We start from the raw sequence: 15,115 nt of genomic DNA, 5'->3' as shown, positions 1-15,115 counted from the left end.
AGCCTCTAATTTTACAAGAAGAAAAAATCATTTTAGCTTCTCATTTAATTTTCTCTTTTAATTATTAAATTTCCGTTGTTTGTCAAATCATCTCAAAATGGATAAAGTTAACATTTGTTAACTTTACTAACATGACATACATGTGTGAATATAAGAGGAAAGAATGAGAGATTTATATGAAAGTAAGTGATGAGTTCCTTGTATTAAAGGAGTTGATTAGTTCAATAGACAAATAAATACTCCAATCAAAATTAACTAGCTTGAACTTGATATCCATGAGTGTAGAGGTCATCCTAACAAGGTAAGATTTTGTGATGATTGGACCATGCTCTAAAGTATAATTTCGTGAAAACTGAAAGTATAAATAATAAAATAAAATTATAGTTGTTTAATGAGTCCGAAATCCGAATCTAGGTATGATATTAAAAACGGATCCAAGGTGTACCTAAATATAAAAGTCAATGATTTAATTCAATACATGCAAGCAATCTCTCTATTGGTTATTGAAGCTTTTGATAGTTCCAAGCACAAAGTTGAAAGCAAAACCAAAAGGACAAAACAGGGGAACACAGTGAAAAGAAAGTTCAGTGCTAAAATTTTGACATTGCTCAAGTCTTTAATTAACAATTATCTATTATGGTGATCAAATGAGAATAGAGCACTTTTTGCAGGCTCAATGTCTGTGAATTGCAAGTATAAACCAACATAAGGGGGAAAAATATGGTGTTGAAAAAAATTGGTTACTAAATCCTAACCAAAAAAAGAAAAAGAAAGAAGTATGCAGAAAGATGCATTAACTACATCAAATATCTAAAAACCTAAACTTAACCACTGCCTGGATCTTGTATCCATGATCCTCTTCACTACATCTTTTACAAAAGAATCGAAACAAGTTAAGCAACAACCTTTCATTAAGCTCGCCTGACCGGCTGCCACTCTTTCAATGTGTGTACAATTTGATGGTGGTGGTACCATGTGAACCTCGCTCCTCCTATGCTCAAGCCCACAAGCAGCCAATAAGGTGTGCATGGAACTTGTTGCTATGTCCATAAAAGTACCATTGTCTGCATATATTTATAAATAAAGAACACAAGGTAGAACTCAATTAATCACTACTACAAATCATTCACTAACATTAATGTCACCAAAAAACCAAACTGAACTGCGGATGACAAAGTCTAGACATGAAAATATACCCTGCATAAAGTTTATTAAAGATGGGGTTTCACTTACCCAAATCACTATCTCTGGACAAGGCTTTCAACTGGCTTCTAACCATTACTTGCAATTGTTCCTTGGCCATGGAAGAATTATCCTCATTTCTGACGGAAAATGCTGAACCAAAAACATCAGGCCCAATATTTGGTCCATTGCGGCACTGATAGAGTTGAGCATCTGAATTGATACCAGCAAGCTCAGGCCATAACATCAAATTAACAGACGTGTTTAATGTTGTGGTAGTTGAATCCTGAACTGCTTGCCTTCTCAAATGGCCCAACCTCGGTGAAAAGAAGTCCCTACTTTGCAGTGAAGAAGAGGGATCATTGTGTAACCCCTCTGTGATTACTGTTTGATGCTGAGTTCCCATTTGTTGTGTCCTTGCTTGTTGAATTGTTGTTTGCCTACTCTGATCAACGTGAGAGTTCACAAAATCAATGCCCATATTGGCAGTTGATATCCCATCAGTCCTACCAACCATAAGACTCATCCTGTTCATGGAACGAAGATTTTGAATCTGGCGGTGTAACCATCGTCTTCCTGTCAGAGTTTGAGCTGCCACTCCAGATACTGGAGAAACAGATGGAAAATCTGCAGTAGGAAATCTAGGAGATGAAAGACCACCAAAACCGGGAGGTAATGGCGTACGAGGTGAAGGCACTACAATGGAGTCTAAACTTTCTCCTACATTTACAATGGGTGGGAATCGATTGTACAAATTGTTTATTGTCCTTTGATCAGGTAAGGGATCTTGAACTTGGGAACTAGAGGACCCAAGGGCAACGGGCCTGCAACCATCACAGTACCAATTTCCTTCAGGTACTTCCCGCCCGAGACCAACACAATAGGTGTGAGCTGATGAATCACAAAGATCACACAGTAACATGAGTTCATCATCCCCTCCTTGGTTGCATTCAGAACAAATCACATTCTCATATGGATCAAGATAGCTTCTTAGTTCTTCCTCAGATGGTTGGTAGACCTGCACAAAACAAATATGACCATTTAAAACCATAAAAAGTACAGAAAATGAAAATCACAACATGAAAATATTGTCAGGACAAATATAAGATACCTGATCCCGTTTAGGGACTTGAATCACCACACCTCTCAAATCAACTCCTGCTGTTGATCTTGCAGGCTTACTGATTGTTTCAAACCTTTGCTTGCACAAAGGGCATCGAGATTCTACTTTTGACCACTCCATAATGCAGGTGAAACAAAAATAATGACTGCAACAGTTTAGCTTGCCTCTCAATCTTCGCTTATCTTCCTCGGAGAGACAAATGCCACAGACCGACTTTATTACTTCAGCCTTTGTTTCCTCTACCTTCTCCTTACCCTTTTTTCCTGGAGGTTTCTTACACTGGCCTAACTCCTCAACCTCCTGAATTCTCTTTGAGGATGATGAGCTCCTCAAACTAGTTTTTATGCTTCCACACAATTGGCTGGCTTCTTTCACCTGTTCCCTCTCTTCCTCTGAGATTGTATACTCATAATCAGATGATCCAGACGAAACAAAATCTGAATCTGAACATATAACATATGCTTTCTTCCTCAGTCCTCCATTTTTTCTGCTCTTTTTTCTCACAGTTGGAGCTTTGTCTATGAAACCACAATCATCATCTTCTTCTTCTTCCTCCTCCTCAATTCTCCTTTTCCTTTTTAACCGACATTTCTTATTTCCTCCTTTTCTCAAAGGCTTCTTAGAAACAGCAGATTTTCTCCTCTTTTTCCCATGGTTGGAAGGAACCCTTTTCCGCAAACCTTGCTTACTAACCTTCTTATTGTTTTTCTTCTTCTTTGTCATAGTCAACTCCTCTTCCTCATCCAAACAATCTTCTTCATCCAGGGTGAATTCCAAATCATCATCATCTTCCTCTTCTTGCTCCTCCTCCTCCTCTATCTCATAATCCTCATCGTCATCTTCTTCATCGGATACAACTTTCCGCTTTTGTGATTTTCTATCCACAATCTTCCTCGTCCTTGCTGAAGACATCGGTTTAGCTTTCGACCTAACAACCTTCCTCACCTCTTTATCTTCCTCCTCATCATCCTCGTCATCAATGAAACTCCCAAAACCCTCTTCCGATGCACACTCATCTAAGGAAGAACAATAATCTTCCACATCGTCCTCAGATTCATCATTTCCCTCCAGTGAAACTACATAATCTTCATCTGAATCATCCGAACCCTCATCTTTTGATCTGACTCTTCTTTTAAAATTGCTTCTTTGACCAACCTTCCCTCCCCTTACCATCTATTGCTGTACCAAAAAAAAAATTTTAAACAAAGACAACCAGTTTTATATATTCTTTATCATCATCGATCTGTATCACCATACATAACATAAACAGCCGCAACAACCCAGATCACAAAATCAAATATACTAAAGCTCCAATTGACAAAATTATTCAAAATTTACCCAAAAACAGAACAAAAAAATTTTACGGTCAGCATTTCCTATAGATTAAACTTTTTTCTCGAGAAAAAAGCAAAAAACGACAGTACTTTTACCATTGAAATCAGGATTCCAGGAGCATAAAATCAAGCAAAATTCATCCAATTTATCAAAAAGAAAGCACCCATAAAAATCTAAACAACCCTGTTTTCCATCAGAATTAAAACCCAAAACAAGCATTCAAATACTCACAACAAAGAAAAAGAATAATTACCTGGGAAGAGGAAGACAAAACTGAAAACAAAGAAAATTGTGTATTTGTTTTTGGATTTTGCAATGTCTGATAATAATTTTCAGGTGTAGCGCGTTTCGTTGTCTGATAATGATATAAACAGATAAATTTTTTTTAATTACTTTTTTACGTGTAGTAATTTCCTTTTAGTAATAAAATTAAATGGAAATATGAACGTTGGTAAATTTCTTTTTTTTGTAAACAATTATGGCCTGCACAACTCCGTTACCGCATCGCCGAGGCATGCCCTTTACATCTATCATAAATATAATCTAAATTCCCAAAAATAAAATAAATATTTTCAATAATAAAAATAAGTAATTATTAATTACAAAAATAAAAATGGAAATAACGTATTATAATTGATTGAATAAGTAAATAAATAAAATCTTATACAGATAATTAATATAAATTTATTTAAATTAGGGTGCTCTTGATGAAATTAAACTTCAAAATTTGTTAAATTTAAAATTGTGTTATCAATTAAATTTTAAAAATAAATATATTTACATTCCCATTTAAGAGCATAGCCATGTCAGAGGGTCCCTCTAATATGACTATCTTTGAGTCTATGCATGTATGATCTTATTTAATTATTTTTGGGCCATCACATTTCTATTCACTAATTGTCCTCAAAACTTATTGGTTCAATTAATTGCTAAATCATCTTAGAATAGCTTACAACAATTATTCTTGAAGATCACTTTGCAAAAAAGTAGAGGACTTTAGCAAGAAAGGAATGAAATAAATGGTTTTATATTTTCCCTTTTTATCACATCAATAAAACCCATTTTCTTTATATATTTTATAAACTTGGTAAAAGTACTATGGAAGCCCCTGTACTTAAGGGTGAATTACATTTTGACCCCTCTACTGAAAAAATGGACAAATTAATCATTATACATTTCGAAACCTGCAAATTAGCCCCTCTGTTAAATTTTGCCTGTGATGATGTGAATGTTAATTTAAATGGTTAATTACTAATTTGGTCCCTGAATTATAGCTAAAATGTCATTTTGATTTTTTTAAAAATTAACAATAATTCTAAAAAATTAAATTATTTTAAGAATAAAATTTCTAAAATAAATATATATGTAAAAAATATAAAATATTTTAAAAAAGCTTAAAAATTTTATCAAACTTTTTAGTCGAAACCCAAAAACTATCATCTTTTTACAAGAATTTCTTCCCTATTTTACAAAATCCAAAAAAATAAAAAAAGATTTCGCATGCTTGATTGAAGCCGTAAATAAATAAAAACTTGATTGAAGCAAAAAAAAAAAACTCAACTAAAAGTTTTGATTACCCACTTTCAAATTTCTCACACTTTCGTTAATGTATAGTTTCATTTTCATCACCCATGCTTCCAACTAAAAGGTACATAAAAATTTATTTAATGTTTACTTTCTTCTACTTTAGTGAATACTTATTTTTGCATTCCCTAAGCTTTCGTATCCTCTGATAGTGTGTAGTCACCGTTATAAAATTTTGAGTACTCATTTCTGCATCCCTTAATTATTACAAACTTTCCATTTTGAAGATCTTATTATTTAATACCTTAAAAAGTTTTAATTTTTAAGTTATTGGGTTTAACATTTTTTGAATTTTGAATTTTGGGTTCTGAATAAGTACCCCATAGATTTTGAAGTTTTAGAAAATAATATTTAAATTTATAGGAAGAAATAAAAGATAAAATCTAGAATTTTAATTTAAAATAAAATATCAAAGTCATCAACACGTCTCTAAAGTAGGGGTGAGCATTGGATCAAATCGAGTGAATTTTTTTTAAATTAATCGAGTTGAGGAGTCCTATTTTATATCCTAACTCGATTTGAAAATATTCTGAATCAAGTCGAGTGAAATAAAATTCGAGTCAAGTCGATTCGAATCGAGTGATATTATTCGAGTTAAACTAAAAATTAAACATATCAAATTAAAATCTTGTTACAGTATAATTAATTCTATATTAGAGCACATAAATTTGAAAATTTTCAAAGCAAAATAAAAAATAATAATAATAAGATATTTTAGTATGCTAAACTTGAATAAATAATGAACTTATTTAGGTCTCAAAATTAATATTTTAGAAAAAAATTAAAATTTTAACTTTCCTTGTTTTTAGTTTTATAATTTTTTAAAATATAAATTTAAGGATTTTATAAATATTTAAAATTTTAAAATTATTTTGATTTTTTTGTAATTTTTATTGATAGAGACCAATTTGCTCATTTTCAAAATTGACAGGGACCAAAGAGTATTTACACCAAAGGAGTATTTGAATTTTTAAAATTCAAATCGACTCAAACTCGAATTACTTATTCAAGTTTACTATAATAACTTATTTCAATTACCTCAAAATTTGAATTTTTATTTTACTTTTTAAAATCGAATCAAGTTTTACTCACTCCTACTCTAAAGGTGGAGAAGTAGCAAAAGGAACTCATTGTCTTCATCTTCTTCTTGGTTACCAAAGAGAGATACAAAATTGAAAATTTTTTATTACCATAAATGTGTTTTTTTTTAGTTTGATTGTATTTCAACCGTGATAAAACCATGATTTTATTGAGATTGGTGCTTTTAGAATTTCACTGGAGAGCGTCTTCAACAAATAAGGTTAGTGTCTCATTGGAGAGCATCTTTATCAAGTAAGGTTAATGTCTCATTGCATTAAATAATTCTCATCAAATCGAGAATTTTATTGAAAATAAAAATATTTCCCATTATTGGAAGAGAGCTCAATATTTCAAAAATAAAAACGCCATGGTTCACTAAAAAGAATTTCTTTGAATATAAGTTTTGGCTTTAATAAATCTGGGTTTGATTTTGTTTTAACATAATTTTTAATTTTTGAATGTATTAATTTAAATAATTTTTATATTTTTAAGTTTTTTAAATTTTTAGAATTATTTTTAAGAAAAATTTTAAAAATCAAAATAATATTCTAACTATAGTTTAGGAATCGAATTAGCAATTAACCATTTAGATTAATATTCCACGTTATTATTTAATAGATAAAATTGAACCGTGTGGCTAATTTATAGATTTCAAAATATATAAAGTTTAATTTACCTATTTTTTTAATAGAGAATCAAAATACAATCTACAGTTTTCCTCGTAATTTTAGCTATAAACATAGAGAGAATATTAATTAGCTAACATATCTAATATCAGCTACATCAAAAGTTTAATTTGATCATGGTAACCCCCACCCACGATAAATTGTGACGAAGCGGTTAAAGGTGCATGCTGAAGAAAAGGCAAATGCAGGCGGCTTGCTAAGGGACCGTCGTGGTACCTGGATAGTTGGCTACAGTCGACCCATTGGTGTCTGCTCTGTACTAACTGCCGATCGAGCTGTCGGGTATTATGAGCAGGCTACTTGTCGCCTGGGACATGGGTTTCCGCAAGGTGCAGGTTGAATGTGAAATGCGACTGAAATTTGAATGCTTGTCAATGGTGGAGAGGACTTACGGTTAGTTAGAGACATTACGGAACTTTGTAAAAGACAATGGGGAGTATTGTTCAAACATGTGTATAGAAAGGCGAATAGTGTTGCTGATATTTTGGATAGCGTTGTTGAAAGAGGAGCCGAATTTTACTTGCTTAAACCACCAGCAGCTGTTCGGACTGTTTTAGACAAAGATGGTGTAAAACATGTTTTTTTGAGTATTTTTTAAGTTTTGGAAAGATTTAATCTCTAAATAATTTAGTGATAAAATTTATCTTAAATATTGTTATATCAAAAGGTTGAGACATCAAAATTAATAAATACTCTTTAACATGTCAATCGATGAGATATACGAAACATACATTGGCAAGGTACCCGGTAAAAAATCCATTAAAGGGTTGTATGAGAAAATGATGTGGTCAAAAGACAATGTTCAACCCGATGATAATTCAACTCTGCATGAAGTTATATATTCATAGCCAGAGCTCATATTTAGAGGGCTGTTAATGTTGGATAAATCTGACAATTTGATACATGTGTAGTATCTCTATTAATAACTAATTTCATGGAAGTTAAGAAATACACTTGGAGATGCTAATGATCGTGAATGATACCCTTGACATGATTGATGGGATGTGCCAAATTTTCCTTGATAATGTACTTGATAAAAAATTCATTAAGAGGTTGTGTGAAAATGCTGTTGTCCGAAGACAATGTCCAAATTTAACTCCCCAAGATTTGTAGCCTAAGCCCATATTTTGTGATTGATTGGAGGACTATTAGTGCCAAATAAATCCTAAAATTTGGTGTATGTTTAGCATCTCCATTAGTAGTTGATTTGGAGGAAGCTAGAAAATAATACAATTGGGCATAATACAATTAGTGTTCTCATATCTAGAGATGTGTTGTGTGTCAATAAATGAGATCAATTATTTAAGTGGTTGCATAATTGCAATTTCGGGCATGGATCAAGTTATCATTTTTAACCCCAATTGTTATAGATCTTGTGGGTTTTCTCATTTTGAATCTGGGCCGGTCTTCCCCTTGGGAGTACAATGTGCTTTGCTATTGCACCTAACCAGTTGGTTACTTACTTTTTAACCTTTTTAAAAGTAATTAAAAAATAATTATTGCCCAATAAATTTAAGATTTAGCAAAAAAAAATCAAATATTTATGATTATAAGTTATTTGAGTTTATTCAAAATCAATGTTTCCTTTTCATAGTTTCTACTGACTTCATAAATGGATTCCTGTACATAGTTGCAAAGCTCCAAAATACTGCTGCTGGTGCTGGAAATGAAAGTATAAGAGAAATTTGATTTATTTGTTTATCAGAGAATCAAGACAACCTGTGCTCCAACTACAATCAAATGCTTCTAAATTTAACCTGCTCCTATTATATATAAAATACAATATGATACCCTAAAAAATCCATATGAAAGCTCTCTCCAATATCCATTTTAAAGTTGCAGGCTGGTCTCCATCTTTTCTAGTTTAAATATTGTTTTTATAGAAATGCATTAATTTTAAAAAATCAATCACGTATCCTAGTTTGCTGGAATTACCTATCCTCTAGAACCAACTCATTATATACATATTCCTTTTACAAGATTTCGATGGGGTTCAAACTTTCTGTATATTGAATGTTATGTATGAAACATAATTATAGGATTGAGTCAATACTAATGCTTTTTAACTTCATATAATGTAAGTTTAATGGTGTAAGCTTAATTAATGTCTGGTTGGGAGAAGTGAAATGAAAAATTTTAATACAAAGCCAGAGTGTTAATTTTGGAGGACAAGTTAAAATTTGGCGTGCTACGTAACAATCGATTTAAACATATAAATTATCAATTCAAAACAACCAATATTCCAATATAATGATCCATCTAAACATATACACAATCAATTCAAAAGAAGAAGCAGTATTCCACCGTAACAATCGATTTAAACATATAAACAATCTATCAAAATAAGCAGCATTCCAACCTAACAATCGATCTAAACATAAAAATAATTAATTTAGAATAAGTAATATTTCAACATAATAATCGATTCAATCCAAATTTGACCAGTTCATGATCATCCAAATTTGATCATCCAAAATCAAGTATATTTTTCACAGTTTCCTGATCCGAAATTCACATAACTTTCAACTCGGTTAACCATTTTTTATTCCATTTTCACCAGAATACTCACTGCTTACAAGCTATCATTTGACATGATTTTAAACAAAGTGGCCAAGGTTTTCTTCCTCCCCTTCAATTTGGCCGAAACTTATAACATTATTTTGCTATTTTTGTTTCGTTTTTACACTTCTAATAAGTTAGAAATTGTCTCCTAATTATTTTCCATCTAAAAACATACACATTTCACTTAATTTTATAAGCTTCCATCAATATCCTTTAATGGTAACTTTTAATACACTTGATAAAAATTTTATTGGTACATATATGTAAAACAAGCTTCAAAGATTCAAAATTTATGAAAAATTTAAAGAAAAACATACCTTATACTTAAAATTTAAATTTGAAAGAAAAATGATAAGAAAATATTTTTCCTTCCTTTCTTGCTAGGCAATATGAAGAAAAAGAAAATAAAATATTTCTTTTCATTTCATTTTATATATTATAATAAATTATTTTAAATAAAATATTAAATAAATATTAAATTATTATTTAACAAAAATATCAAAAATAATTCATCTTCTCCTATAAAATTTTCCATTTATTTTTATTGCAAAGGACTTTTTAAACCTTGGGGCTATGAACCCTGGAGGCTCCGCCGTTTGCTTGTAGGGCAATTAATAAATATTATTATAAGCTATCTTTGTAACGTTTGAGGTTATGTAGGAAATAAACTCTTTTCAGAGTCATCATGTTTCCTTCGTTTGTCGTACTTCTCATGCAACTCAAAGTCTTTTCCTTCTCTAATTACTGCTTAAATTGATATCCCCGATAGCTAAAAACATGGCTCTCGATGATCATCTTCACTCGATAGCCAAAACAAAAGATGTCAGGAAAAATTCATGAAAAAGATGGAGTTTCGGGACTATCAAATAATCCCTCATATGTTACCATAAGAATCAAGATTCCGGCAGTGTTGGCTAAGGCTATGAAAAGAAAAAATCAATCTCCAGGAGAAATTGATGAAAATGGCGGCGATAACCAGAAGAAACCTTTGGTTAAATCGAAAAAGAGTTTGGTGAAAAAAGTTGGGTCCATGTTTGCCAATGCCTTGGAGAAGAAGAATTCCAAGGATGAAATTAAGGAGGAGATGAAGAAGTTGAAGATTATGATTGAAAACCTCGACGTGGGATCTAAGAAAACTGAAGTGAAAATCAATGAAGAGTGCAAGTTGAATGATGGGGTTCAACCAATGGCTGCTGCTGCAACAGGTTCTGAAAATGGAGAAAAGGCGAAACCCAGAGTCAATGAGTGGCCGAACTCACGGCGGACATACAGAAGCAAAAGGATAGACATGGAACTGGACAAAGGGAAAGTCCACAATGTGGTTGAAACAGAGGATTCCAATGACTTGACTAGGTTTCGATATAGAACAGCGACCAGCCGTCGAACGTTTAAGTCGATGAAGACGATGGCTGCTGCTGCAACGGGGTCTGAAAATGGAGAAAAGGCGGAACCCAGAGTCAATGAGTGTCCAAACTCACAGCCGACATACAGAAGCAAAATGATAGACATGGAACTGGACGAAGGGGAAGTCCACAATGAGGTTGAAACAGAGGATTCCAATGACTTGCCTAGGTTTCGATATAGAACAGCGATGAAGACGATGGAAGGCGAGGAACAATCAGAACTTTGCAAGAAAAAGATTCTATCGGGGACAAGGTGTAGGCCTCTCAGTCATTCTGGCAAACTGCAATATGATGAGTAGGGTTTTTGGTACCAAAGACTATATCCCTTGAAGCTGAGGACGTACCACAATCTGAAATAGGTAATGTTGAGTTGTAAAGAGCACACATTAGGAGTTTGGTAGTTTATTGTCTTTTGAATATATATATATATATATATATATATAATTAGCTAGGTAGATCAAATATCTGTGAAAGACCAATGTTCCATGAGCATCTATCTTAAACTTTAAACGATTGAATGCATGCAACCATCGATTATTGATGACAAAGGGTCCTCTATACCTGTATTAAATAACGTATAATTGCGGGTGAATGGTAAACTATTTTCTCACTCGGCTAACTGAAACTCAAGCGACAACACAAGGAAGAAGAAAACCAATCAGCTTACGCAAACTTACAATTTCTTCATATAATATATACTAAATGAGACCCGCTTGGCTTTAGCTTTAAATACTGGTTGACGCATTAACTTGAAAAAGGAGGAAACAAGTTTCCCCTTAACCAAGCTCCACTTATTTTTATGCCTCTCATTATTACATTTTCATTAACTCTCATACTTTCTTTTCTCTCACTTTCCTTCTTTACTCAATACACTCATTTTTTTTTTCACTTTTCCAATTCCTCCTCATAATTTTAAGAAAATACTTAGGGTTTTAGACTATTTTATTTGAAATTTAGGATAATAGACTGATTTTGAGACAAATGGGAAGGATTATAGGTTATTTTGTTTGAAATTTAGAGAAATAGGTCGATTTTGAAACATGTGACAAAAATACTCCTTGCACGAAATGTTTTCAGGTGACATGGCTAGAGAGAGGAGGAAGCTTGGGTGATGTGGCAAGAGAGAGGGTGACGGTTAATCCCCGACTGAGTCATCTGACTTCTTTTATGTTGATTAGTTGTAGGAGCCACCTCAGATTTTGAGATTTCTCTAGTATTAAAAGACCCCCAATTAACCTCAGTATGATTGCTCGAGCAAATTGTTGTCTTTCAATTGCACTAAAAAAGTTGTCGAGACATGAAAAATTATCTTTTAGCCATTTAATATCTATTCGATTACCACTAAACTTGTATGACACATTGCCTAATAGTCAGTAATAACTTGTACTCCAATCACCAATGCACACTATCTCGTAATGACGGGATCATCATCCAGTAGACTGAATTGTAATGCCACAGCATCGATTGTAATCGTACACTCACAGCACAGAAGATGGGATGTGTATGTCTTAGATTTCCCTTTCTAACAAAGCACTGATAAGTGCAGGCTCCAATTTAGTCCCACTAAGCATACAGGACACATAAGAATCTCGCCTCTTCCAAATACTCTTCAATGACATGTAGTGCTCTCGCACTTGAATTGTGTATATATATTTCAATAATCCAATCGTTGTCCTAATTATAAAAACATAAAAAATTAAAAAAAATATTAACAACTTAATAGTGATATTAATTAAAATAAAATATATAATAATATTTCTTTGGACACCCAAATGTGTTTGTGATCCAAACAAATTAGAGGCATTGACATTTTAAGATCTTTAAAATGATGAAAATCAAATAAAATCTAAAAATTACAAAAAGAATTTGAGAGAAATTTGAAAGATTAGAATAGAAAATTAAGAATAAAAGGATTAAATGAAAAAATGAAAGTGTAAAAGATATATATATAGAAAAACTTACCGTTGAGATTTTTTTAATAGTCGTTGAGTGTTGGCAATCCAACGGTTAATATAATTATCCAACAGTTAATAAATATAAGTATATAACTTTTAAACTAAATAAATTGCAGGGCACTTTTACCACGTGACACTCTTATTTTTTTAAATTTGAAAAAAACCTAAATATTTTTAAAAATAAAATTGACATTTCTCTCACTTTTCTAGGTACTTTGAAGGAATCCTGATCATATTTCCCTCCAACCCTGATCGTATTTCATTGTAAAAGAATCCAAGACATATTCTGTTCCCGTAGATAACTCTACCTATTTAGTGCAAATGCCAGGCTCTCCTAACTTGATCGTTTTGAATGTTATTAGATGTTACAATCATTTTTAAACATAACAACATTTTTTGAAAAATGCTACCTTTTCTAATACGTATCAACCTTACAGATGGTTGTAAACAGGCAGACTAGATTAACTTAACTACACTCTCAATTAAGAATGTCAATGTCAACCAGAAAACTACTCCATAATTAAACAAAATCCAACATGAAGTAAACAAATGCCAGAGAAACCTAATGTATAGCAAAATTTTGTTTGCAGTAATAAATGAAAAACAAGCCTCAGAACAAACACTGAAGTCATCTTAAACCCTAAACCCCTTGCTGTTCCTTCGTCCTCTGGCCCTCTCAAACTTCCGGCCCCTTGAGCGCACATATGGCTTAGTGTGGCTGTGAGGCACACCAGGAGCCGGCCCAAAGTGTTTGACTGCTTCACGTGCATTCTTCGGACCTCTGAGGAGAACCTGCAATTCAACCCAAAGTACATCTTAAGAAAGCCAGACACAACATTTACTTCTTTCAGAAGAAAAACTGATTCACGGAAGAATGCAGAAAATCCGACTTTAAGGCAAGCAACACTAACAGAATCATATATATCCATCAGAGCATCAATATCCTCAAATCTAACTTTCACATTATATTTACATTGCAAAGATCTAAGTTTTGGCATATTATGTTCTCTAGACATCATTGCTTTCCAGTGTAACATGAAAGTAACATAAGCAGAAATGCGAATTTGATAAAAACAGAACTCAAACGAGAACAAAAATCAACAAATATACATAATTTGAACCAGGGGAAAAAAGTACCAAAGGTTAACAATTGTTGGAAGAAGTGCATACCGTGTTCTGACCCAATGGAGCTCTCAAAGCAAGTTGGTCAAAAGTTAAACATTCTCCACCAGCCTTCTCAATCCTAGCTCTAGCAGTCTCAGTAAACCTAAGAGCTGTAACCTTCAAAGCTGGAACCTCATAAACCCTTATATCATCTGTCACAGTCCCCACTACCACAGCAATCTTATCCTCCTACAACATATATATGGATTAAATCAGAAACAAGTAACAATATAAAGATCCTAAACAAAAACCCATAAAAATTCACAATATAAAGAAATAAAATACCTTTCCTTTCATGAACTCAATAAGCCTAGAGAGAGATAGCGGAGGCTTGTTAACTTTGCTCATAAACAAGCGTTTCAATATTACAGCATTGAACTTGCTCCCAGTTCTTCTTACAAGAAAACGGTAAATCTATAACCCAGGACAAAAATCAGATCATTTATTCAAAACAGAAACAAAATACGACAATTCTATGCAGGAAATGAAAACAAAGGTGGTACCTTGACGAGAAGTTTGAGGTAAATATCATCGGATTTGGGAGCAGTCCTTTTGGTCTTCTTGCTCTTACCTCCTGCGACTAAATCGATCCCCTGTTAATGCAAAGACAAAACAAACAAACAAATAAATTAAAACTTCTTGTTGTTTTCAAGACAAAGAAGAGTTCTTGAAGCAGACCATTGGTAAAGCTTGATGATGATGGTGGTGGTGGTGAAATGGAAGAGGCGCCGCGACCGATGGGATACGAAATGAAAAGAAGAGTTAGGGTTTTGAATGGCTTTTTATTTAGTGAGATTGGGATAATGGGATTTGTTTCAGTGATGTTGGGTATTGATCAATGGGCTGCGGTCCAAATAAATAGGTTTGCCCCAATTATTGTTTGAATTTAGGGCTTTGAATTTTTTGAAAGATTTGCCCTCTCTCTTCTTTTTTGTACTCGGTGGATGATTTTTCAAATATTTAAAAAAATGTCCTTTTTTTTATTCCTCTAACAATAATAATAAAACTGCCGATTGAGTCTTAGCTCGATTGATATGAATA

At 32.8% G+C, this 15,115-nt stretch overlaps 2 protein-coding genes across 2 annotated transcripts; both read right to left on the bottom strand.

Annotated features, from left to right (window-relative positions):
* Nucleotides 1–615: 615 nt before the first annotated feature.
* LOC105782267 (uncharacterized) lies at nt 616–4,053 on the bottom strand. The gene is made up of 4 exons (XM_012606897.2): nt 3,894–4,053; nt 2,294–3,484; nt 1,234–2,200; nt 616–1,064 (listed from the first exon to the last, which is right to left on the bottom strand). The coding sequence occupies exons 2-4, from the start codon at nt 3,476–3,478 to the stop codon at nt 811–813; spliced, it is 2,406 nt and encodes an 801-aa protein (XP_012462351.1). The 5' UTR covers nt 3,479–3,484; nt 3,894–4,053; the 3' UTR covers nt 616–810.
* A 9,318-nt stretch (nt 4,054–13,371) lies between these two features.
* Nucleotides 13,372–14,910, bottom strand: LOC105783993 (60S ribosomal protein L18-2). The gene is made up of 5 exons (XM_012609729.2): nt 14,753–14,910; nt 14,578–14,667; nt 14,360–14,488; nt 14,081–14,263; nt 13,372–13,702 (listed from the first exon to the last, which is right to left on the bottom strand). The coding sequence occupies exons 1-5, from the start codon at nt 14,753–14,755 to the stop codon at nt 13,544–13,546; spliced, it is 564 nt and encodes a 187-aa protein (XP_012465183.1). The 5' UTR covers nt 14,756–14,910; the 3' UTR covers nt 13,372–13,543.
* Nucleotides 14,911–15,115: the final 205 nt, after the last annotated feature.

Source organism: Gossypium raimondii, chromosome 13 (genome assembly GCF_025698545.1).
Source record: "Gossypium raimondii isolate GPD5lz chromosome 13, ASM2569854v1, whole genome shotgun sequence".
NCBI lineage: Eukaryota > Viridiplantae > Streptophyta > Magnoliopsida > Malvales > Malvaceae > Gossypium > Gossypium raimondii.
This window is presented reverse-complemented; position numbering and strand designations above follow the sequence as displayed.